Source organism: Falco peregrinus, chromosome 5, assembly GCF_023634155.1.
Source record: "Falco peregrinus isolate bFalPer1 chromosome 5, bFalPer1.pri, whole genome shotgun sequence".
NCBI classification, from domain to species: domain Eukaryota; kingdom Metazoa; phylum Chordata; class Aves; order Falconiformes; family Falconidae; genus Falco; species Falco peregrinus.
The window spans coordinates 71,649,758-71,675,835 of record NC_073725.1 but is presented as its reverse complement, the minus strand read 5'-3'; the positions used below and the strand labels follow the sequence as shown (position 1 = coordinate 71,675,835).

At 37.5% G+C, this 26,078-nt stretch overlaps 1 protein-coding gene across 4 annotated transcripts in view; it reads left to right on the top strand.

The window, feature by feature from the left end:
• The first annotated feature begins 260 nt into the window (after nucleotides 1-260).
• Nucleotides 261-26,078, top strand: part of PARN (poly(A)-specific ribonuclease) — a 60,220-nt gene continuing 34,402 nt past the window's right edge. Inside the window, exons 1-19 of one of the 4 annotated variants that reach the window (XM_055804627.1) lie at nucleotides 261-391; nucleotides 749-826; nucleotides 1,686-1,765; nucleotides 3,610-3,677; nucleotides 3,772-3,853; nucleotides 4,597-4,657; nucleotides 5,350-5,515; nucleotides 5,714-5,779; nucleotides 6,525-6,563; nucleotides 8,414-8,456; nucleotides 9,106-9,186; nucleotides 11,310-11,366; nucleotides 12,440-12,517; nucleotides 13,649-13,692; nucleotides 14,179-14,221; nucleotides 15,954-16,029; nucleotides 18,245-18,355; nucleotides 18,439-18,508; nucleotides 25,104-25,159. In XM_055804627.1, coding sequence (XP_055660602.1) covers nucleotides 373-391; nucleotides 749-826; nucleotides 1,686-1,765; nucleotides 3,610-3,677; nucleotides 3,772-3,853; nucleotides 4,597-4,657; nucleotides 5,350-5,515; nucleotides 5,714-5,779; nucleotides 6,525-6,563; nucleotides 8,414-8,456; nucleotides 9,106-9,186; nucleotides 11,310-11,366; nucleotides 12,440-12,517; nucleotides 13,649-13,692; nucleotides 14,179-14,221; nucleotides 15,954-16,029; nucleotides 18,245-18,355; nucleotides 18,439-18,508; nucleotides 25,104-25,159 — 1,318 coding nt within the window. In that variant the 5' untranslated portion in view covers nucleotides 261-372. Of the gene's footprint in view, nucleotides 396-748; nucleotides 827-1,685; nucleotides 1,766-3,609; nucleotides 3,678-3,771; nucleotides 3,854-4,596; nucleotides 4,658-5,349; nucleotides 5,516-5,713; nucleotides 5,780-6,524; nucleotides 6,564-8,413; nucleotides 8,457-9,105; nucleotides 9,187-11,309; nucleotides 11,367-12,439; nucleotides 12,518-13,648; nucleotides 13,693-14,178; nucleotides 14,222-15,953; nucleotides 16,030-18,244; nucleotides 18,356-18,438; nucleotides 18,509-25,103; nucleotides 25,160-26,078 lie in introns of all 4 variants that reach the window. The other 3 variants (XM_055804631.1, XM_055804629.1, XM_055804630.1) reach the window with 3 other exon arrangements.

Sequence of the window (26,078 nt, the reverse complement as noted above, 5' to 3'; positions counted from 1 at the left end):
GGGCGGGCAGGTGAGGGGCACTTTTCAGGGCTAGCGGCCCCTACAGCACCGGGTCTCCTGCCGCACACACACAGGCAACCCGACCTCCCCTCCAGCAGCGACAATGGCGCCGGCGCGCCCGCACGGCGGGCCCAAGGCCGCCCTCAGGCCGCCGACAGCCACCCCGCCACCAGACACCACCCCGGAAGAAAATGGCGGCCGCCCCACCCGGCGCTCACGTGGGCGCTTACGTGCAGCGGGGCGGTTTCCGGAAGCGCGCGGCGGCGGCGGCGGTGGCGGGCGGGGCTGGGCTGGGCCGGGCCGGGCTGGGCCAGGCCGGGCCGAGCCAAGCCAAGCCAAGGCGAGCGGCGGCCGGGCTGGTGCGGGCGCGGGATGGAGGTGATCAGAAGCAGTGAGTGAGCAGCCACCCTTGCACGCCCTTGCTCGGTTCACATCTCACGGCCGGCGGCGGGAGGATTCGAGCTGGCGGCGCAGAGGGTGTCCCTGGGCCCCGGCATCCCTTCCCGGGGCTGGCGGTGGGGTCCGGCCTCAGCCTCTCTTTCAGGGCGAAGAGGGTCCCAGTTGCTCCCCTCGCCCCTGAGGGCGGCGGGCGGGCCTCCGGCCGCGCCCCGGGGGTGAGGCAGCGGCGGGCGGGCCAGGGGGCGGCAGGCCCCGCCGGCCTCACCGGCCCCCCAGCCCGCCTGGGGGGCGACGGGCTGCCTAGGCAGTCGGTAGTAGTCTCAGGTGTGTTTTCCCCCTTTACCCGCAGATTTTAAGGATAACCTAAGCAAAGTCTACGAAGCTATTGAAGAGTCGGACTTCCTGGCCATTGATGGGGAGTTTTCAGGTACAGTCACGCCTGTGTTGTGCTGGATACCTGTCTGGGGCCCTGCTTTGCACATGTAACGTATCTCGGTATTACTTTGAAAAAGATAAAGCTAAGGCTACCACAACATGAAACCACTTACTATACGTGTGATAGAAAGGCTTTGGTCAAATAAAGATATATGTCATACTCATGCTGCTTCTAGGCTCTCCCCACAGTAATCTTTTAATGTGTTAATTGCTTTCTGGCTGCAGCTCAGGAAAAAAATAATGAAGATTTTATGTGTGTGTCATAAATTCAAGAGATTGGGATAAATAAGGGGGGACCTGCAAGTTTTTGGACAGGGAAAGGCAGCAGTAAGAACTTTTATGTTTGTAAAACCCAGAGGGTCTATGCATCAGAGAGGTGTCTTAATGATTTGGGATACACGGCTCAGTCAACCATGAAACATAAATGTGATCAAGATGGGGTTTTGTTTGCAGTACTTTTGGAAATATGGTTGTTCTTAAGTATTGCTTAAGATGACTAAGTCATTCAATGCATTTACAAACAACACTCTTCCCATTTTTCATCTGGCTTTCATCCTGCTTTGTGTTGTAAAGGCCCATCAACATTATCTTGCTGGTAGGTCTTTTCATGTCACTATCATGTTGAATAGGAACCAGAGCAGCAGAGAGTTACTGCTAGAACACTACCATGGAACTGGTTAGCTTTTATGCTAACATGCGTACTTTTATGCAGCAGAAAATCTTTCTCAACTGAAATAATCTAAACATGTACGTTTAAGTGAAAACATTTTTCTTAAATTACAATTGTTGCATTTCTTTGCTGTGGCTAATTTTGAAAAGCTTACTCAAAGCAAACTGTTCTGCTTTTTCAGGAATCAGTGATGGGCCTTCAGTTAGTGCATTAACCAATGGCTTTGACACTCCAGAAGAAAGGTATCAGAAACTTAAAAAGGTAAAGTGTTTACCTTGACTAAAATGAAAATACTAGGAAGAAAGTTAGAGCTCCATAGTTCAGAGTGGATACAATGTTGGGAAACGTGACAGAGGTCTGTATGGTCAAGTTACCTAGAGCAGATGAGGATTGCTTGTTTCATTGTCTCTACTAACACAAGAACTGGGGAGTGTTGCATTAAACTTGCAGAAGTCATGGTCAGAACAGACAGACAAACTTGATTCATCATGCAGGGCCTAATAGGCGTGTCGAACTTGTTAAAGGATGTTAAGAGTGTTAAAATTTAGCAGTTCAAGGAAGGACTTGGTAGGAGAAATTCAGCAACAGACAAACTGCATCAGGACTAGAGTCCTTCACAAACTACCTCCCTCTGCCAGCATGTACTGTTCGTAACAAAACTTAAATGCCAGCTGCCACCACTTCTGCCTCTGGAACACACACCAAAAAAAAGTGCTGGATAGTGCAGAAAGAGTTTTGAAAAACAGCCAAATGACCACAGGAGACGACATATGGTGTGTGAAGGTCAAAAGGTCAAAACTGTGATGTTTTGGATTGTGAGTTTGGTGTTTTTGTTGTGTGGTTGGTTTTTTTTTTTTTACCAAAAGAGAAAGGAATCAGAAAGAGAAATGCTAAGCATCTCAGCGCATGCTGTTTCCTGAAGTGTCCAAGGTGTCAATAAACACTCTTTACTAATAGTCTGTGAAGAGATATTGCAGGATGAGGGTATTCCTAGTTAGTGCTCCTGCGGGGAAATTAGGACAACAAATGGCAAAACCTGAGGTGGCTTTAACTTAAAAAAAACAACAACCAAAAAGCATAAAACTCCCAACCCCCAAACACTAAAGGAGACAGTAAAAGTAGAGACTAGTCTGCAGAGCATCCAGGAGGCTGGAGGATGCCATATTCTCTTCACCTGGCTGAAAATGAGCTTTTGAATGCTTCAGGGTAGCTGACAATTCAGCTCTGCAGGCACGGTCAAGTCTCTGTTGCTCAGTGTAAGAAGAGGTCTGGTGTATTGGAAGCAGCCTGAAATTCCTTGTTGTCACATTCTTAAGACTTAACTCTTACCAGCTAATAAATTAACTTGGTTATTGATATTTTTGATCTTTATACTTAAAGATAAGAGGATGAATTTTGTACTTCCTGTTGTCACCCATTATTTTTTCCCTACGATAGAATTGAATAATTCTAAGTGTTCTTTGTGTTTAAAATGAGTGTTTGACCCTCAGGAGGAACGAGTCTTTCAGTGAGACTGCAATACTTATTTTCTTGTACACTTGCAGTGGTGTTAAAAACCTTTCCAATACTGATTCAACAATTGTGGAATACTAGAGGGGATGATGATAAAGTGCCTGGTGACTATGCTGGTACATCTATCATGTTATCCACTGTTAGCCACGTTGATTAGAAGAATACTAAATGTGTTGTTACATACATTTGAAAACTATATTCAGCCAGTGTCCCTCACAGCCTGCTCCCACAGTATGGGGATTGTAAATGAACGTTGAGAAGGAGGCTGACAGCTGCTTTAGATGCAGCACCTTGTGTGTGTGTGTGAGCAACAAGTGGAGAGAGATGAGACTTCCCTCAGTTCTTGTCAGTTTATGAAATGGAAGTGCATACTACAAATCATCTTTGGGCAATAGTAAGATGATCAAATGGGGATGAGAACTAGTTGAAAGACTCTGGTGTATTTGCTTCAAAATTACCAACAGAACAAACATTGGTTAGAAGATTCAGATTTGCTTAATTTTGAAATGGAGAGAAATAATATTTATACACCTGGATTATCTTTAAATGTGCACAATTTTTATTCTCATGCAAAGTTTTCCTTTCCTTTGCAGCATTCTATGGATTTTCTGCTCTTTCAGTTTGGCCTTTGCACTTTTAAATATGATCATACAGAAGAAAAGTATGTTATTTTCTTATTCCTTGCTTTGTTAATTGAGGAATTTATGAAGTAATATTGATAAGCTGTATTGACATGCAACTCATCTTTTTCACAGGTATATAATGAAGTCATTTAATTTCTATATTTTCCCAAAACCCTTTAACAGAAGTTCACCAGATGTCAAATTTGTCTGTCAGGTTAGTAGAAAAACAAGTCTGATTTTGTTTGGTTATGGTATACCTGCAGCAAACTTCTAAAATACTTCCAGGCAAACTCTACATCGTTGTAGAGGGAGAACTGGTTGGTTCTTTTAACCTTTTAAAAGGCGAAAAACATAACTTTCTGGTTTGTGGATTTTTTAAATAAATAAGCATCCATTTAGTAGCAATCCCTAAAAATGAGCTTTATGGGAATATCTTTGACTTCAGTATTTTAGTCTTGTCACAGATTATTGTGTGGTTTCTGGAACTGGAGATAATGTTCCAAACCTGGCAAGATGATTCTATACATAACCTGCCCTCCCCACCACGCCCCACCTCTTGTCTGACTTCCTGCTCGCTTGCTTGTTCTGTTTGGTGCTTTATTTCCATCTGCCTGTCTCACTTTCACTGCTTCCCAGGCTATTGCTAGCATTTTTCTGATCTCGGATTTGTTCTCCTGTAGCATGTTTTGCTTTCTTTAGCTTCCTCTCTTCACATAGCTCATTCTTTCATCTTTATGCTGTTTAGTGTATTTATTGTTCTTGTACTTTAGGAAAGTTGAAAGTAAATAACAAGAATAGTATAGCCTAAACTCTGTGTGGCTTCTTTAGGGTCACAAACTTGGTTGTTCTTGACTTTGGACTTTGTATACTGTCTTAAAAAGTGTAAAAATAACTGAGTTGATCTTTTTATGCCACAGATACTCTTGTCACTTGTAAAGCTATTTTCTTTTATTGCAGAGTTCAAGTATAGATTTTTTAGCAAACCAAGGATTTGATTTTAATAAAGTGTTTCGCAATGGTGAGTTTTTGTGGTTTTTTTCGTTCTTTCAATGTCAAGAAGAAAAAGGCAGTCATTTGTGTTACTACCTTAACACATAATGAAGTTCTTAAATTTTTTCTTAGCCGATCTACTGTTGTGCTGATAGTTACTCTTTTTCAAAAAACTCATTGTATAGATTCAACAGAATAGAATTCATATTTGGATAAGTGCTTTGTTGTTTGGGTTTTTTTGGTGGCTAAACATAAGTAGATAGAGTAACAAGTTATGTAGCTGTGTAATGGACCAGTAGCAACATTTCAGAAAATATATCTGTGCATTGTAGTAGGTGCTGCTGCAGTTTATTATTTAAGTGATGCAGATATCAAGGAAGAGGAGTACTAAATATTTTTGTGATTGTAATCTACAGCTCTGCAGTCCTCAGACTCGGGCCTTGTGCAGATGAGGCATATAGCTCTTCAAAGAGTCCAGTGGTACCAGCTAATTGGCATATGCTAGAAGGAAGCCTGCATAGACACAGATAAAGAATGGGGTCTTGAACAAATGACTGGAAGGGAAGGATATGTTTTAAGCCTTCAGGGGTGTAATACTGGCAAATGCTTAGTTAGTAATAAGTCTTAGCTAAATCATACATCCCTAATTTATCTCTAATTATGATGAGCTTTTAAATGTGTTCTGCTGTTCTGTTTGTTTGTTTTGTTTGTTTTTTTAAGGAATTCCATATTTAAATCAGGAAGAAGAAAGACAGCTAAGGGAACAGTATGATGAAAAACGTTCTCAGGCCAATGGTGCAGGATCTCTGTCATACATTTCTCCTAATGCCACAAAGTGTCCTGTAACAATTCCTGAAGATCAGAAAAAATTCATTGAGAAAATAGTGTAAGTAAACTTGTTTAATATGCTGTGATGTTGTTGAAACTAAAACATAAACAGTAGCGACATGTATGATGAAGCTATTTTTATTACTTCACTAGCTGTGCAAGAGTTTTCTTTGTGCTTTCTTGTCTTTTGGGGAGAGCTGTAAACATCATAAAAAGGGAACAGTAGACATACAAGCAAATAATCTGTTTCTTCCAGGGAACAGATAGAAGACTTAATAAAGAATGAAGAAAATGAAAGTTTGGAACTGGAGCCGTGTACGGGGTCAGTTTCTGAAATTACGTATCTTCTAAAATAATATTTATTTTGGCCGTGTAAAATTACATGAGTGACAAGGAAGAACAGTATCTTTACGTGGGTTAACTTGAGCAAATTCTACATTTGGCTGATCTCTTAAGGTTGAGAAAACGTAGCAATTTATATGGATATCATACTCTGCTTGCATCTAGTGACAACATACTTAAGTATAGCAAAGGAGTGTCTTGCATATGTGAGCCTCTTGCTATTGCTGAGGTGCTCCATAAGCCTTGGATGTGCATTTTATAAACATGTTTCTCAAATCTATTGAGCTGTTGGTTATTCATAGTTGACACTGCGTATTGAAACTTGTTTTGGCGGGTCTCCTTCCCTAAGTCAGTTTAGCTTTGGAATCCAGGTCTTTAGAGAGTACGGTTATTTTAAAAATAATTAAAAAATTGCATTTGGAAATACTAGAATATTGTGAAGCTGGGGGTAAGGTAACATCGCTGTATCTGTATTTAGTAATCATGACTACAGAATATTTGCTTTTGAGAAGATAGGTACAAAATGATGCAAATGCCTTTACAGCTTGGCAACTGAACATCAGGGTTCAGTAAAACCCTTCCAAGCCTATAGGTACTGGTAGCAGTGACTTAGGCTTTAAAAATATTTATACAAATGAACATGGAGCCAGCTTTAACTGAGCATTATTGCTTTGAAACACTTTTATAAGAGGAGTATTAGTAACACAATTTTCTTTTGATTTTAGATTTCAGAGGAAATTAATTTATCAGACCTTGAGCTGGAAGTAAGTTACTGGTAATATTGCCTTACTGTATTTTTGTTAGTATTTCTGATAAGAAATCTGGGTAAGATCTGAACTACTTAACTCAGAGGCGATTCATTTAGATTTTTTTCCTTTGAGAGAAGACTTTTATGATGTTCTGAAGATAAATTGCATTAAATAAGTTTGTGATGATTCATCTGAATATTTTAAAGCTTAGTATTTTATCATTCTGATCTAAAATCTGTGAATAGAACAGCACAACCTAGAATTACGTGTCAAATGCAACTTGACAGGTTTTTAGTGAACAGAAGGTACATGTGCTTATATAGATTGTGGGCTTTACTTGAAAAACTACTAGTTCTGTAGTAGGTACTGGTATGTTTGTAGTTTTCTGTTAGATGCCGAGGATAAGCATTTCTGATGACTTAAAAATCCTAATTTTAGTAGTAATTCTCTTCTCCTTTCTTGGCTTTATTCCTCATCTTTGCCTAAATATATCCCCTAAGGCCTTAGGAGAAACTGTAAGGCTGTAGAGATTTTCATTATTCTGACTGTACTAGTAAAATGTGGAAAATTTTTTTTGTAAATCTAGTTAATTCAATGTTGCAACAGTATCTGGCACTTTGCTGCTTACACTGAAAGTGGATAAAATAAAGCTTTCTATAAAATGGAATCTCAAGAAGTGAGCTTGAGAGCTAATCTGAAAAAAGTGGTGTGTTTTCAGGAATTTTTCTGTATGAAATTTTTAATGTAGTGATAGAATATCTATAGCTTCCGGTAGCACATAGTGTTTTGTTTGTCAGATACTTTTTCTTGCGTCTTCTCTCAGTGGATGGAAGAGTGTGTTCATGAACTGTATTTATTTTAATATTCAGCTGTGTGTATACAGCTGTGTACATTGCGTGTGTTTATTGGCAAGAGAAAGCAAAGTTGTGAAGTTAGCATGGAGATAATGAAAGCAGAAAACTCTGGAGTTATTGATTGCCCTTGTGTCCTGAACTCTTCACAGGTAATTTTCTCCATTGAAGAGTTCTGTTATGCAAGACTGTTTTGATGCATGCAAGGTCTGTGACATGGAACAGCTTGGAAGTGAGGTCTAGGTTCAAAATTGTGTGAGAAATCAGGGTCGAGAGGACACAATAGTATTCTAGTATGTGTTCTCTAGTACTAGTTTTAGTAGTAGCCAGAGGATGAAGGAAACATTCTGGTTCTGTGGTGGTTATATAATTGTAGTAAGTTTATTGTAATGGGAAGATCAGAGTAATACCTACTTGTTAAGCAGTGAAAGACAATATTCTTTGGCCTTGCTGTTGGTGTGAATCTGTGTGGCTCTGTGTATGGTAGTACTTTGGTAATTGAATGTGATTGTGGCAGAATGATGCAGCTGTGTAGCAGAGGTAACAACACGTATTAATATTTTCTGTTACAGCTTACTGTTAACAGGAAGGTTTGTTTATAAGAATAAGTGACATATGAAAGGCATGCAGTCACAAAGAAGCTGTGTTGTGGCTGCAAGTAAATTGGTGCTTTCTCACTCATTTTGGCTTTGTATTTCTTGAAAGCAGAGATTCTAGATTGTGAAGAAATATCTAGATGGTGCTTACTTAATATTACTAAAAGAAGTTGTTACAGGTTCCACAGCAATAGAATGTGAAATCTCGTAAGAAAATACAGTTTTGTGCTAGCTACTGTTAAATAATGTAAGGAGGCCAATTTAGCTAGCTTATTGCTTCAAATTTTTTATTATTTTAAATTACAAAGGAACTTTTAATGGTTCTTTTGCACTTAAGACTTACAGTAATAATGAAACATGAAATTATCAAAGCACTGTTGTGATACACTGTATTTACTTTTCATTTGTTTTGACGTAGGTATCCAAAAGGTATCCATGTTGAAACTCTGGAGTCAGATAAGGTAACAAGGCATGTTACTGCCCATAACATCTGCTGTGTTTAAATAAAATTGTATTTCTCACTTCTACCAACTCTCCTAACTTTTAGATATAACTTGTTTTATTATGCAGAATGAAAAACATTTTAAATGGAATAAAATGAACTAGTTTCTAAATGTTAAATCTGACCAGCATATGAAGTGTAAACATGTATTTGTGTGGCTTAATAGTCTTACTTTTTAGTGTCCTTTTTTTAAAAAAAATATTTTAAAATGTAGTGGATCTGAAGTTCAAGATTGGTGGAAGTAGATCTTGATCTTAGAGGAAAAATAGTAGCATCACATGTTATATCCTCACTTTCTAGCACAAATCTCTGCTTCAAAAGACACTTGAAATTCACTGTTTACAAGGAAACCCCGATAACCTTTCTTCAGTAGAAAGTAGATTTAGTAAAAGTTAGGATTGGTGGATGAATCTTATACAGCTTTCTAAAGTAGGCTTTTGGGAGTAGGTGATAAAATGGTGCTTAAAATAGAAACAGTCATGGTGGCAAGTAACTGCTGCTGAGGTGTGACTTCGTTTTTGTTACAATGTAAATATAGAGAAACTTGCAGTGGTCTTAAATATGAACTTCTCAGAGTTATTCCTCAAACTGTACATTTTTTATTTTAGAAGGAGAGATATATTGTTATTAGTAAGGTAAATGAAGAAGAACGGAAAAGAAGAGAACAGCAGAAACAAGCAAAAGAACAGGTAAATAAGTACAATTTCATTAGTTTAGGTGAAAGAGGGAGGGGGAGAATCTATGACTTCAGTCAGCTATGCAAAATTGTGTGGTAGGGTTTGGTAGTATTTCCCTTTGGTTTGGCTGTGTATGTTGTTTGAAATTGGTCCTCCAAATTCTACCAGATAACTTAGGCTTTGCAATAGAGCATGAAGAGTTGCAAGACAGTCTGCAAAATTTTACAGAATGAGTAGCTGTGAAATACTGAACAAATGTTCTCAAGCAGTGAATTCCTCCTTAGGTGAATCTGCTCTATCAGAGAAGAGTGGTCTAGTAATAGGAAAGTCAATTTGCATATATTAGTGCTGTATAACAACAGTCATTGCAAAAAGTCTTGCAGAAATTCTCAAGCAAGTTTTCATGTTATTTGGATTCACAGCCTGTCCTTGGAGTAGCATTCTGTTACAAAACTTGCTTGCTCTTAGTTGTCTGAGTTAAAATGTGCTGTACAATTAATGTCATCTGATTTTTCTTGATAGAAACATGCTGCACATGACTACTGTAGTAACAAGTTGATTGGAAGGTCATGTCTGGTGTGTTCAGGCACTCTCGTTTATGGTACTTGATATTTTAACTTACTGAGTCTGATGCAAGTTTCAAGAAGTCGTAAGACTTGAGTTGTGGGAGTTCTTGATCACACTCTTGTGATTTGTGCCCACATATCACAAGATAAAGTTTCAAGATAAAGTCAATTTGGGTGGAGCAGATAACACTTGCATGCAGAATGCCTCTTAAGAGGGAAAGAGATACCTAACAGATCTCAAATAATGTGACAACTTTTTCCAAAAGGCAAGTTAGGGACAATTTGCTACTACAGCAGATTTTTCTGAAGTGGCCTTTATAGGTGTATTACTCTGACTAGTGGCGTTCAGAGCTGAACGAAAATAACAGTGAATGTTTTTATCGTATTTCACTTCTGGTTGAACAAAGACAGATAATGCAAGGGAGAAATTACTTCCTTAGACTGGAAAAAGAAAAACCTCTTCCAGAAAAAATTCTTTAAGTGAAACTAGAATGGATGCTGTAGTCAGATCCCCCCAAACCAATCTAAGTTCGTTTAAAATGTGTAACTCGTATTATATAATACTGTATTTGTGTAATATTACAGTTGTATAATCTTCTTGGTTTTTTTATATAAATAGTGAAGAACGTTTCTTCCCTAGTCTCCACGTTAGCATAAAAATACAATGATTTAATAGAAATAATCAGGATTCAACCTGCTGCATTTTATAAGAATATATGTAAAAAATATGGTTGAAGATACATAGGTTGATTTTATTTTTTTGAACTGTGCAGTCTAATAGTTGTTGGACACTGTTGAAGACAGTGTAGTGATGATGAACTACAGCTGTGTTGACCTGGTTGGGGTGAAGCTAACTTTCTTTGCAGCAGCCCTTACGTCGCTGTGCTTTGCATTTGTGGCTAAAAGTGTTGATACCATAACAAGTGTTTTGGCTACTGCTGAACAGCACTTGCACAGTGTCCAGGTTTTCTGTCTCTCTTCCACTCTCCCCCAAAACCAAGTAGGCTGGGGGGGGTGTGGGCAAGAGGTCGGGCGGAGGTGTCCATGGTTATGGTGTTTATCTTCCCAAGCAACCTTTAAGCATGCTAGGGCCCTGCTTCCTGGCAAGTGGCTTGACATTTGCCTGCTGATGGGAAGTGGTGAATGGATTCCTCTTTCTGCTTTGTTTGTGCATGTAGCTTTTCCTTTTCTTGCTAAACTGTCATATTGATCCATGAGGGGTTTCTGTAGTTGGTTTGTTTGGGTTTTTTTCCTTTTGTCCTCCCTGTGCCCCAGGAAAGGGGAGTGAGCAAGAGGCAAAGTGAGTGTTTGGCTTCTGGCTAGGGTCAACCTACCACAATAGCTTGTAACTTGCCCTACTTTACAGTGAACTAGAGCTACATATAAAACTGCAATTCTGTCAGCAGTGTCCTGCTTTGATGTCATATATCTTCCAAATATTGGCATTTCCTCTGTGGTCTGTGCTTGGTTATGTTGAGAAACAGTTTGAGCCAAACTGTTATATCTGCCAGTTTGCAGTTTTGACAATATTTGTGTTTGTTTGATTAATGTTAGAATCTTTGCTTACAGGAAGAATTGAACGATGCGGTAGGATTTTCCAGAGTCATTCATGCTATTGCTAATTCTGTAAGTTAACATAATTTTTAATTACCTTCGGTTGTAAGAAAAAAAAAAAATTCAAAGAAAGAATTCCTTTGCTGTTACATGTTGGAAGATAAGGTAAAATACAGGCTGAAGTGGTTTATCTCTTTTTTTTTCTCCTTTTCTCATAAGTCAGTGTTGCTTCCTGTTTTACAACGATTGAGTATGGTATGTTAAGTAAGCTCTTAAATTAATGACATGAACGACCTCATTATCTGTAAGAGTCAACAGTACCGATTTCTTAGGGCTCTTAAGAAGTAACTAAACTTTGAAGGGCTTTTTTTTTCTCTGTCCCCAAAAGATTATTTTTTTGTTTGGTTTTGGTTTTGTTTTTTTTATTTTTTCCCTGGCGGTTAAAGGCTTAATCTGAGAAGGTCATCTGGTTCACTTCTACGTACTTAGTTAAAATAGGCTATAGTTTTACATCTGTCCCCTTCAGCCCAATTATTTTTATGTAGTTGTTACAGCCTGCTGTGTAGAAAAATACCCAAACACACACATATTGTTTCCTCTAGCAAATGGAGGATGCAGGGAAGCAGAAAAGGTTGTCATGTCAAATGAATCGAAGTTAACATTCGAAAAAATTCTTGTACTTTTTCAAGAAGGGACTTGCTTCTACAGCATCTGGCATGAAAGATTATGCACTGTGAGAAGCCAGATCATGCCCCTAATAACTATCATATATTTACAACAGTAAAGAATATATTGTGAGTTGTTGTACAAGTTGTAAATTAAAAGGTAGTGGACTGAGGAATCGTTTGACTTAAATCTTAGATTACATTTGGAAACCAAGTTATAAGTAGCTATTCTAGCACATCTTCTCAACATTTCAAGCTGCTGCTGAAGGCTTTGATAAGTGGTTGGGAGTGGAGGAAAAAGTGGGTGCTCTGAGAGAGTGGAGAGGAGTCTGTGGGGCAGGCAGAGAGCAAATGGGGAGGTTAGAGTTGTATTTGTTCCCAGCTGCCCTTGGCTGGTGCCTGGGATAGGTGCTTTTCACATATTGCTCTTGCTGCAGCCGTGGTTGGAAGTGTAACTAACATTTAACGTTCTTCTCACAGGGCAAGCTTGTTATTGGGCACAATATGCTGCTGGATGTTATGCATACTATACACCAGTTCTATTGTCCCCTACCTGATGTAAGTAATCTTCTGAGTGTTCAGAGGATGAAATAATTTGTGTTTAGTCTCGCCTCCAAACTTTCTTGTGAGTGGAAGCATATGACAGTCTATTAAGAACAACAGAAAAGTATTTTAAAAAGAGCACTTCTTCAGTGCCACTGACGTATTTTCCTAAATCTTCACGTAGAAAGCTTGGGTGGATTTATTTCTTCTCCTTTACGTTTTTAAAATGTTCAAATTAAATGTTGGAATTGAATTGTGGTTTCTGTTCATATCTCTTAGTCCCTCAGAAACTGCTTGGGTTGACTGATTACCTGCCATTGCAGGTAAATTTACCTTACTGACTTGTTAAGTTACTCGTGTGGGGCTTCAGCATTATCATGTGGCATTTTCCCCCTTGTAGTTTACAAAGTGGGAATACACATTTTCATATAATTCGGGTCAAGAGGTGGAATGTCTTGAGTAATTAGAGGGAGTGTATTTTCATGACTGCAGTAGGCCAGTCTAATGGCTCATGACTGCAATAGTCTTAACAATTAAGTAAAGCTGAGCTATGCATTAGAACCGAGGACGTTGTCTGAAGCAGCCAAAGGTCTCATTAGAAGGCTGGCTCGCATGATAGTTATATCACTTGCAGTTGTCACGGGCTTGTGGGTATTATGGGAAAGGCTTGGTTATGAGGTGGGAGAAGGGAGTCTGGGATTTGTTCAGATGGTGTTGGGACATAAGCAGTTGTCAGTTGTTCCTGTACTTTTGACACTTGGAAGGTCTAAACCTGCAGGCAGTCAGCTGTCCACCTGGAGTGACTGTATGTATTCCATTGACGTACTAAATGCTGGGAACACTTAACTGTAACTGTTAACACAGCTGCAGTTAGATTTAGTCTAGGTTATATAATAAGATAAAGTATTGGAGGTGATAGAACACTTATGAATCACGACAAATCAGAAATAATTAGTGTGTAGTTCTGTGTAATTGCAGGTGGTATTTATGGTAATGCTGATGAATGCGTCTCTTAGGAGGTGAGAATTCAGTCACTGTATCTCAGTTTTAGAAGCTGATTGTATAGTTGTAGCTACTGCTGTTGTCCTGAGACTGATGAACAGTTAACTTATTTGGATTTTATCTTCTGGTTTTACATTAAATTAGGACCTAAGCGAGTTCAAGGAAGTAACATCATGTGTCTTTCCCCGGTAAGTCCTTAGTTCAAAATGTCAACAGCTTTAATATTGTTTTAGCAAGCTGATACTGTTTGTCCTAGCCCTGTAACCTAGCTGTTACTGGAAACAAATCTGGGAGCAAATTAGATAGTTTTTCAAGTATTCTATTCTGTATCTCCTCGTTTTCAGAAAATCAGCACTGCTGTTCTAATTCTTGGCAGAACAAGCAGTTTTGCTATCTTGTTGTTTTGGCGTGGCGTTTGGTGTTCTGAATCTGCACTACATTTGGAACAAGACTTATTTGCTACTTATTGTTTGTATCTCTTGTTATTGCTTAGTTGCTGTCCTTTTTCACACTGAACAAAGCCGAGGAGTGTTTTGGCTGCTCTGAGATCTGAGAGTAATTTTTCAGTAGGGTGAAATTGCTGTTACCCAGCTAATACACCAAAACATTTCTGAGGATTTGACAATGTGGACGTTGTTCTGTTTCAACTCACTTATGTCTGTCTTTGTTCCTAGGCTATTGGATACTAAACTGATGGCAAGTACACAACCTTTTAAGGTAAATTTAAGATAATGTTATAGAATGATTTGAGGATATGAGTTTGCTTTAAGTGTGTATGGAAACAAATTATTATTTTGTTTAGAGAAAAATGTCTAACAATGTTTTCTGTGATGCTCCTTTTTTTGTAAAAGAATGCTTTTTCTTAAAACCCCTTATCCAAACTTACAATATATTTAGAATACAAGTTTTTACTTTTGTACAAGTGGTTTTTGTGTTTATTGCAGTTTTAAGGTAACTTGGCAGCTTTGAATTCCAAAAAACGTAACATTTTTGCTACTTAAAATGTGATTATCAGATTTTTTTATCTTGTAAATCAACACAAGACTGCATGTCTCCTCAGGAGGAAAAAAATGTTATTCATGAACAAATAGGACCTGAAAGCTGCTTGTATACTCAAAGCTTTAGAATATTGTGAATGCTGACTTAGATTTGTCTAGAAAAAGATTCTTGAACATCATCATTAGGTTCTGTTGTGGCCTGCTGTTCAGTGGGTAGTCAGCAGGAAAAAAAAAATTGCAGGTTTCTTTTTAAAACCTCTTGCAGCATGAATTTTATTCTTCCAGAGAATTATTGGGATAAGTGATCATACTTTCTTGCTTTCCTGTGTGCCTTTGGAATGAATGAATTAAAAACCATGCTGGTGAAGCAGCATCTATCTTTCTGCGTATGTCTCTGACTTTAGAGCATTGCATAACAGAAAATCTCATTAAAGTATACTTAGATATTTTCAGGTTTGTCTTGCATACTATTGTAGTAAAAATAAAGGCTTCTGTATTCTGAAAACTCGATCCTGCACAAGCTTTATGTTTGGTACAGTTATGTTGATATTTGTAATTTTTACAGTAGATGCTTGGAGTTTAGGCTGTTGTTGTCAAATGGTGCTTTGGGATGGCAATATAATGCATCATTTGAGCTTGTTCATTCTACTGACCTCTTGATAAGTTTTCAGACAGTAGACTTTGATCAACTGTAAACAGCTGTCTTGATTTAGAACCAAAGGAAGTTTTGTCCTTGTAAATTTCATACAACTAAGATATTGTGTGAGATTTTTTTTCCCCACTTGTTACTGATTCTGCATGAATTTTCTTTGTCATACTGATTGACAATGTATATTTGATTAAGAACTTCAAGAAGTTTGGTTTGAAGATATTAATAATCTGTGTATCTTTTGGTGACATTTTGTATGTGTATATATAGATACAATATTGCAACTCAGCAAAGCTGAAATGTAGGAGCAGCTTTCTGATTGTCAGGCTTCTTTTACTGTCTTATTACATTACTTGAAATCGGCAGTATTTACACTTACAAAACTGTTGAAGAATGTCCAGTCATCAAGCACACTTCAGTACTCGCTTTGAAAGCCTTCAACCATTATGATCGATATTTAGGATATTTTGCCTTGCTGTTTGTGCTTTCTTTTTCCCTGCCATGTAGGAACCGTGCATGGAACCTGATTCAAATAGAAATATTACTTTGGTATAATTCATCATCAAGAATTCTGAAAAGTATTAATAAATGCTTGTGACTCGTTATGTTGTAGGTGAGACAAGTTAACTTTTTAAAATATGTCTTGACAGACTTCTCTGGTGTATTAGTTTGAAATGAGGCTATATATAAATCTTTAGACAGCACAAGATGGCAGCAGTAAATACTCATTTTATCCTATTTGATTTCAGTTTCCAGGGAAAATGTGCTTGGCATTGGCAGTTAATGATGTCTTTTCTTGCAGGAGATCATTAATAATACATCCCTTGCAGAACTAGAAAAGCGTTTGAAAGAGGTTCCATTCAGCCCTCCTAAAGTTGGTACGGATTAATCAAAATGGTCTTATTTCTGAAATGTTTTCCTCTTTCAGAGGAAAGAGAGTGCTTTGATTATTTTTGTTCTTGATCTGGAATGTGAATTTATCTATTAATAGTTAGTGTTTTGATGAAAGGGACTTTAAAGGTGGACAATATACATATGTGCAGTTATATTTAGAGCTGTTGGTGGAAGTCAGTAGGAATCCTTCCACTTTATTTCAGGTAATAGAAGAATGGATGTATTCAGTGAACAGCAGTTACATCATCTTTTAATGATGGCATTTTGGTTTTTAGGTTGAATTTTGATGACTAACCTGAAATTGTTTTAAAACAGTTTCATTTGGTGTTACTGTCCTTCACATCAAAGCTGGAGCATTCTAATAGGCCCTTGGACAGAACCAAGGAAGCGTACACAGTAGTGATTAGTCAGGTGTGTTTTAGAAATTTATTAAAATTCCTTTAGAGCTTTCTATGCTTTGAGGTAAATGAAAGGATGTTTAATCAAAGGGCAAGCTTATCTCAAGGTTCTGGAATTTTTCTTAAGCTGCTGATTTAGAAAAGGGAGGGCAATACTGAACAGTAGAGTATTTTGGAAGGGGAAGACTCAATGCATAATCAAAACCAAGGTAAGTGATGCTTTTTTATATTGCTGAATGCGCAGAGCAGATTTACTTAAGCTGTAGTAACGAGAGATAATAAGATGGATAATCTACAATCTTCCTGGACCATAAGCAGGAGCTGTTGGTGCCTAGACCCTAAGTAGTATCATGAATATGGAGTGTACAATAATTGCATGCAGACCTTGTACTGGCGTAGCCTCTGTCACTTTTTCTCAGGATGTAACATAATTTTGCAGCTGTCCAGTACTATTTTGGGTGATGTAATATAAAATAAGAATCTTACTGTATTTTTTTCTTGAGCAAAATATGACCATTATTGTTAACTGACTCAGAAGTGTTAATATTTAATCAGGGATAATTAATGTGGTTCAGAACATCCAAAGCAAAGCATGTTTTAACTGTTAATTTATGTTTTCTTTTGGATATGTAACTATTAAAAAAAAAAAAAATCAAGCACTAAGGAACGTCCTTTTCGGCTCAGCCAGTATAGCTTAACATTGTTTGTCTAATCTCGGACAACTTAATTTTTTAAATAAACATTACAAGGACTCATCTGGAAAAAGGCCTGATGTTTCTACTCTAGTTCTATATACAAAATTTGGATTCAGGTTTCTTATTACAAAATACAAATATATCTGCTTACATATTTATATTGTGTAAGTTACGCTGCTAGTATGTTTGTATCAATATTTTAAATTCTGGTATGTTTAATTATTGTTTTAGCTTCTTTTGATAGGTTGAATGCAACAAATTAAACAGAATTACAGAATTCATGTTTCAGTATGTACCTTAATGTGAGGTTCATGATTCTGGCTTTTTAAACAGTTTAACTTTATTCTTCCAGTTCTATTCTCAGTATAACTCATAGGGGGAAATGAGCCAGCTTTTTAGAAGTTGAGAAGCTAGACAAAGGGGTGAAACAACTTCAGTGCTGGGAGTGGGAAAAAATTAAATGACAAAGAAGAAAGTGTGATATGCACATATTTCTCTGTTGCTGAGATAGGGTACTTCCAGACACTTCTCTTCAGAAAAGTACCTGTTAAGGTTTCCACTTTCAGAAGTGATTCAAGGGATACTTCTCCAGCTTTTCACAGAAACACCAAATGTGACTGTCAATAAAGTCATCAATAAAGAATTCTTTAAACACTTAGTTCCATCTTCATCATTTAAATAACTCAAAATCTGATCACACATCAATCTGATGGTTAGCAAGCAGGTTAATATTCAAGTTTTCAATTGACCTGAATGTCTTATTTTTTTAAATGCAAGACAGTCAAGAAAAAAACAAGCTGTGTGGGGAATCCTGCTGTCATTGTATTAGAATTAGTACTCCATTTTGGCTAAGTAGGTCTGTGAATGGATAGTTTTTTAGTAGAAAGAAGTTTCTACCCTAGGAGCCTATTCTTTTTGAAAAACAAAATCCCAAACTGTGCTTTTTTCAAACTTCTGAGATTTCAGAACTTCTGAATTTTCAGAAAATCATATAAATGAACCAAATTATGTTTGGCTGTGACAAAATAAGCATGTGAGTAGAGCATAGACATCTGCCTTTAACTTTCGTGATAATGTGTTTACAAATATTTTTTTTTTCTCCTCAGAAAGTGCAGAAGGGTTTCCAAGTTATGATACAGCTTCTGAACAACTTCATGAAGCAGGATATGATGCTTACATTACTGGACTGTGCTTCATCTCTATGGCTAATTTCCTAGGTATCTACGTAGTCTTTTTCAAACCTTCTCTTTAGTGTGCTGTCTGTAGCTGCTATGTACTGAATTTCTTCTTCGTTCATCAGGTTCATTCCTCAGTCCTCCGAAAAACCATGTGTCTGCTAGATCAAAACTCATTGAACCTTTTTTTAACAAGTAAGTAGCTGTCAAATTAGAAGACCTGCTAAAACGTGGAAATAAGACACGAGCCTTAGAATATGTATCTCTAGCCTCAGAATCAATGGCTAACTGCATTTTTCCTTACACTTCAGTTTTGATTGGCTTTCTGGTTCACACTAGTAACACTGCAGAGAGGCCGGAGGTTGTAAAGTGAATACCTTTTGTTTTGAAGAGAATGGTTTACTTTATGCCAACCTGTAAAAGGACACTTAAAAGAATACCTGGACTGCTTTAAATGGCCTTGTCCATGCCAGTGTTGAGAATATGTTTACAATTTGGAAAATTGTCTCTGGAGTAATCTCTGGGAGTAGTGGAACTGAAGAAAAACTGGTCAGGTATTCTTTATGTTGTAGGACGCTGTCAGAAACTGGTGATAGTTAAAACCGAGCACACTAAAATGTCTGGAAAAACTAAAATATACCTACTGTAATACTGATCCAAATAACGCAAAGCTATTGTATTAACATTATCAGGTAACCCATTTTTAAGAAGGTATGATAAACACATATGATGAGTAGTTTATGGGATGATGCTATGATCAGTATTTTGCTTTTTGAACTGGATCTTCATGCAAAATACTGGAACAAATTGAAGTAAGACTTGAGATATCTAGAAGTCTTTATGCACAGATTTGATTCCTTGTGTTTTTAGTCTGTAGATTTTACCTTATGAAAGCTTCTAAAGATAGTATAACCTGTCACATAAAGGGAAAGGAGTTGAAATTAAAAAGCTGTTAGAGCCTTAGTCTGTCTGTTTGTTTGCTTGTTTAAATTCAGGAGAAATCCATCCTTTCAAACCCTATCATATAGGGGTCGGCAAAAGTAATTACTTTAGCTTCAGATGGCCCACACTAATGAGGGAATAATTGTGACTGATGGCTTTTAGCTTTCATCAGTCTGGAAACCAAATTAACGTATCGAGAGCAGTTAGGTGATTCTCCTGACACTGAGATGTGTGAGGCAGTGCCTCCATATATTCTAGCAGACATTATAAATTATATGTACATTCCTTAGGTTGAACATGGACCCACAGTGACAGCTTGATTTGCATGTGAAGATGATGATAGATCAGCATCATTTCATTTTAAGATAGGACTTGCCACAGGATTATTTTCAGTAATACCAGCACACACACTCGCCAACTAGTAGATGCAAATTGAGGGGGTTATTTTTTCAATCATTAACCAAAATGCTTTCAGTTCTTTCTAGAGATGCATGTCTGCAACAAGTACAAACTGAAACTTAAACTGTCACAATAATACTTTAAATTTAAGCTTTTCAAGTTAATTAAGTTGTGTACTTCAAATGTGGCTTTCCTCTAACAGTGACTTTTCAGAGTTTTGAGAGGAAGCCTGCTGTGTCTGTTCTGGATTCAGAGTTAACACTGCCTAACTGTAATGAAAGGGAAAGTTAACAAAAAAACTGCAGGGAGATCAATATAGCAAGAACTGAAAATTACTGTTTACAAGAAAAAAGAAAACTTATCCATTCTGTCATTATTCAGACCTTGTAGCTTCTTGTTTCAGAAAAGCTATTATTTTTAAGTCATGGAAACTTGGAAGACGTGCTATGTCTTACTTTCACATAATCTTAGAAGCTTTGCCATATTCTAACATCTGCCACCTCGCCTCAGAGCTTGGAGATGAGACTCCTGATAGTGAGCAGGCCAAGGCTTGTATTTTTAAAGCTAATTTTTTTAAACTATAATGCAAAATAACAAACCAGAATAAGACAGATGTAAGAATAATTACTTTTTAAAAAAGAAAAAAGATTTAAGTATATCTCATAAGTCAGAGCTGTTGGATCTTTAAATGAAAAAGTCTTTTGCTCAGTTCAATATGTCCTTGCAGAGCAGACCTCCATCTCCAGCACCTGGTCTGTGTAGCACCTTCAAGTAGCATCCAGGGCTTGTGGAATTTACTTAGTTATCTTAAGGTCCCTAGTAAGTATGTTGCTTCTGGGGCTTTTTTGCAGGTATGCTCTGGGCTGCCAGCTAGCTTCCTGCTACACCTAGTTTTCTCTAGTTTGTGGTCTAGAAGCTTTCCCTAGCTGAGCATCCTCTCTTCCTCCTGGGGAGAAAAAAACCTATCTTCCTCCTTCCTCCAGAAGTTCTACCTGATCCTGTGGGCAGCAGTCAGAACAAGGAAACCTTTTCCTTTGTGCTGTAGTCATGTTCTTCAAGCAAAACACAAACTACAACATGCAAACAGTAAGCTAAACAAATGAAAGTTATACTATCTGTCACAAAACTTTTTCCTGAAAGAAGCTGAACAGAAGTAGTTTTTTATAAGGGAGTTAGTTAGAAGCAGTGTTCTCAGTTTGAGCTATTATCAAGATAGTCTTGAAAATTTCTTTAAAGCAGAACACTTTATGATTCTTTGGGTTGCTCCTAAAGTCTTAATTTCCAGATTTCTGAATACTAGGTGTTAATATTTAAATACAGCTTAGAGATTAAACTTTTAAATGATTGGTGTGACTGATGGGATTTTGAAATGTTTTCTGTTTGAATAGACTTGTCACTAATGTGAATAGTGGAAGTAAATTTAAAACTGAAAAATCAAGCTTTGATTTTTAGGAACTTAGCCTTCAAAGGAAAGTAATGCTTTTTTCAGTAGTTACTTTGACCTCTCTTTGTCAGTAAAGTTACAGAACTTCCTGGATTGCCATTAAAGAGCAGTGGCCCACATATAGCTTAATGTTCATATAGGTTAATGATGAGCACAGGTAGAATCTTTAGCTTCAACTTCTTGTAAGAGTGGAACTGATTAAAACCAGACTTTGCCTTAGGGTCGTTCAGCTCTTTAGGCATAAGGCAGTAAGTTATATGATAATTCAACAAGCCAAGATTTCCAGAGATGCATTTCTGTAATCTTTATGCTTTCTTGTATATTTGTATATAGTGTCTTTGAAAAATCACGTTCATGTGAACAATCTGCTCTGAGTAATCCCTGATGAACACTTACAAGTTGAGGTGATGGGACTTTTTATATTGTAATATCTAAACTCTTATGTGTATAATTCGGATGCTATATTCTGTTATATATTTCGGAGTTGATTAGAAATTTTTTGACCTATTTTGTTTAGAGCAACATCTCTTCTTCCATACCTCCCTGCCCCCACCCATAAGCCCCTCCTAAAGTTTTAATGACAACTTTATTTCAGAACTCTTTGGGTTGTTGAATATTGGGGGTTTTTTTTCTCTTGATGTAGCTGGAGGCAGGGGGTGAGAGCAGTCTAGAAAAATGAAAACGCCATGTTTTGTTGAGCTGAAGAGCATGATGGTCTGTAGAAATATGAATTATCTTAGAAATGGTGGGGTTTTTGTACAAAGGGATATCAGAAACGAAAATCTGTGCAGATAGCTTGGCTTTGTGCTGTAATTGTGGAAAATGTCTCACCACGGAGCTAGGTTCTCTGGCATGTATTGCAAATCATTTAATTTCTCCCTCTGCTTTTCTATATTAATCTAATTTTCTTTGCAAAATTATTGCAAAAGAACATCAGCATGCTTTTCTGCAGTTTGACTTTTCGGTCATAGTGTAGGAGTGAACACTTGCTGTCCTTGTGCTTTCAGCCACATGTGGCTGTACTGGTTACTGAGCTGGATTGGTAAACTGATCTGGGTTTTAAAAGATGCCTTTCTTTTTTTTTCAGCTGCATCAGTTTCTCTACACAGTTTATCACACAACTGTGAAAAGTTTTGTCTTAGCTCAAAGCAGAGGTTGAATGTTGACTGCTTGAGACCACTTAAGCTTTGCTGTGAAGTGGCATGATTGTAGCCTTGCCCTCTCCTTTTGTTGCTTGACTTGCTACAGAAACAATTGTCTTCCAAGTGGCTGTCTCCAGATACCTCAGAGTTCCTAGGATATTGTTGTATATTGAGAAATAGATGTCTATCCTCTGACCATGTCTTCTGGCTGTAGCCTTTAAGCAGTGTAGGAAATATTTATTTTATTTTATTTTTAGCTTGGTCAGTATAGCTTTTACATTACTGTGAATTAATGTAGTAAAAAGTAATGCCATAGCTACAACTTCGCGAATCTAGCTAATTTAATATAAAGTAGGGTTTATGTTGTCGTACAGAACAACCTTATTAGTTTAAATTTTCTGCAGATAGATGAGGAATCTTACAACCATAATTATGGATACTTAATTAGAGATTATGCTGCAACTCAGTGTTCATAATCCATATGATATAAGTTAGTGCTACAAGATGGCAGTTAGTGCTGTAATGTACCTTAAGTGCACTTAATATGAAAGTCAGTATTTATACTATGTCTTCAGGGAGTGTGAGTGTGTGTGCTGTTTAGAGTCGTAGTTCTTTGACCAAACAAATAAATACAGGATTTGTCTGGGAGGATAAAAAAACTGATCTTAATTATCTCAGGTATATAATTTTTTTGGCGTAAGTCTGTCCTTGTTGGCCACTGTATTGCTTTCCTCAACATGATAAAACCTGTGGGAGGGCAGCTTAACTAGACTAGTATTCTCCCCAGAAGTCTTTGTTGTATTTTTAGTAAACCTTGTCTTTATTTTTATGAAATTTGCTACCTAGGAAATGAGTAAAGTAGCTGGTTACGAGAGTTCTGTGAAGGCTTTTTGTTCAGGTAGCTCAACTTAAACCACATCTGCCTTTTTTTTTTTTTTTTTTTTTCCTTGAAAACTTTTGCTATCCTGTATGGATGATAGACAACCTTCATCCAGTGAAGACTAAACTGCTTTTACTGACTAGCTGAAATAATGTATATTTAGGTTGTGCACTGGAGTCTGAAGAAAGCTGTGGGTCTTACTAACAGTGACATTGACATTATTTCAGATGAAGATATGAGCGCAAATCATGGGTAATAAATGGAACTGAACATCTTTCGACAGTCTGAAGTCCAGCTTACATTCAGAGCATAGATCCCAGACCTGCAAGTTCTTTTCTGCCCAGATAGGTGCTCTGTGATGGTGATAGGATCCTGCCTGATGTCTTCCAGCAGAGATGGAATATAGTCACTTCCTTTCTATTGCTCCTTAGAAGATCTATCACACACTCCCCCTTTGTATTCCCTCTCCCTTTAATCTCATGGAAGATAACCTTGTGGCCTGATCACTGTGTCTCCTGTCATTTTCTGGGTGGATGGCTTTTTTGTTTATTTGTTTTTTTGCTCAGCAGCACTGCATGTCCTGTCAGTATTACCCCAGATCTCTAGAGGTCAGAGTAAGGATGTTTTTCTCTGTTTCCTTGTGGAAGCTGTGTTCTGAAGCTAGCTTTGTTCTCAAGATGTCACTCCTGTCCTGTTTAGACAGATAGTTATAGTGAAGCCAAGGCTATAGGAGTATGGCACCTAAGACTAAATGTAGGAAGAAGCTGTGGCTCCTTTGTAAAATAACTTCATTACTCAGTGCTATGTTGAAATTGTTAAAGTTTCTAAAGTTAACTGATGCTGAAGTGTCTTAATTTTTATTGATAAAATCCCTTTTAGGTTCTGTAGTGCTCAGGGGGACACAGTGCACATTCTACTATATCTTCCCTGAGACTCAGGAAGAGAAATCAGGTGGGACAGTGTTCATCATAACTGGTGCAGTTCTCCGAAGACCCTCTGGTTCACTTATGAGCCTTACAGTTCATTTGCTCCACAGTGTTTTGGGTTTGGTCATGTTTTTTCTTTCTCCTGAGTATTTATAGTAAAAACAAGTTGCCAACTGCATTCCAAGAGACTTTTCAGTGATACAAGTAACCATCAGGTCATAATATTCAAACTCGTAAAATCTAATAGTGAGCGTGCTGTGATACAAAGAATCTCTAGGGAATTACAGATCAGTCTTCACTCTTTATATTAGTTATTACTTAGTTGAATACTGTAACCATAACCTGATAAGCCTTTTGTAAGCTTTTTGAAGATATGATAGGAAAGCTACTTACTTTAGCCCTCCAGTGAACACTATACGTAGCAAATGTTTTGTAACAGCAACATGGCATCTGTATCTATGACAGGATTTTAGGCTGCTTCTCTTATTTTGGAAGGAAATAGTTTTCAGAGCTGAATATGCGCTTTTATTGGAAGAATTTATAAATATTTTGAGAAACTCTTCAGTTACACGTGACAGAGCAAAAGACTTGTCCTGGTTATCTCCATAAAGTGTCATGATGGCTTTTGCAGTTGTAGGGTTTTAAGATCCATTCTATCTACAGCATGATGCAATGCTCAGAAGATGGGAAAATGTATGTTTATTTAGAATGACAGCTTTTGCACTATCCACTGTGTAACTGGCTCTTACTGCACAGAGCTGCTACTTTCTGAACGTTCATTTCTCCATTTGTTTTAATTGTAACAGTTTGGGGCTTCTTTCTTCTTGTTTTGTTGAATAAGTAAAATTATTAGCATGGTGCCAAGTAACTTGCTGAATCTGGATTGTTAGAGAAGGAATTGGACTTAATTAGAGGTCTATTTGTTTTAATACAGCTTAAGATATGGTTGGGATGACTTCTGCTTCTTCAGAAGCAACATTAAAAAACTAAAAAGGAGAGCTTAATAAAAGGTCTTTAGGCAGAAATTTGCTAATGGTGCTTTTCCATTTTGCTTCAGGCTATTTCTTATGAGAGTAATGGACATACCATATCTCAATTTGGAAGGACCAGACTGTAAGTAGCTTATTTCTTACTACTTATTTTTTACTTACTACTGACAAATTTCCTGGAGGAGGAAGTGTAAAGATTAATTCTCACATATCAAAAACATGGGACATCAGCTGTGTTCAGGTTATTAGCCACTTACCAAATGGTTTAAACATACCCCCCTCTTTTTTTTTCTTTTTTTTTTTTTAAATGAAGTAGTAAAACCCTAGGTTCTTCAACTTTGACCAGAAAATCTGCATTGCAAAGGAGATTGTCCAGAACAGATATTAAACTCTTGTAACTAAATGTAACAGACTTTGAAGTTAACAGCTTTATGGTTATTTTGGGTCACTACTTTTATGTGCCATGCAACATATAAAGTGGAGTATTAACACTTTCCCCCTCTCCCATCACCCCAGCAGCAAATACAGGATGCAAACTAGTGAATAGCAAATGGTTGTGAAATTTTTCTGGCCACTTTCCTTCACAATTTGTGGGCAGCAGTACCTTCACTTCAATCAAAACATCAGAATTCTTTTGTCACATGAGGTTATGACTACATAAATGGAAAAATAATAATTGGAATATTTTTACACTTCAGGTTATTTCAGGTTACAAACCTGGGGCTGTAATAAGTTAGTAATACATATAAATGAAAATAGATTTTACTAATATAAAGGTCCTTAGTGTTATGGGATGTTACACTCTGAGGGAGAAAACTTCAGCTAAGTGTTACCATTGATGTCTTGACTTAGGAAAATGTGAAGCCCTGGAGGTCAGTCTAGTCCTTGACTAGATGAAAGCTTGATGTTTTACTGTGAAGTTAGATACACAACCATCTTAAAAGTGATACCCATCTGGAAGCAATACTGCTGTGAAGACATTTTCCACTCCATGCATCAGAAAGCTCAGACTGGAGGAGTGACCCTGTATTAGATAATAGTAA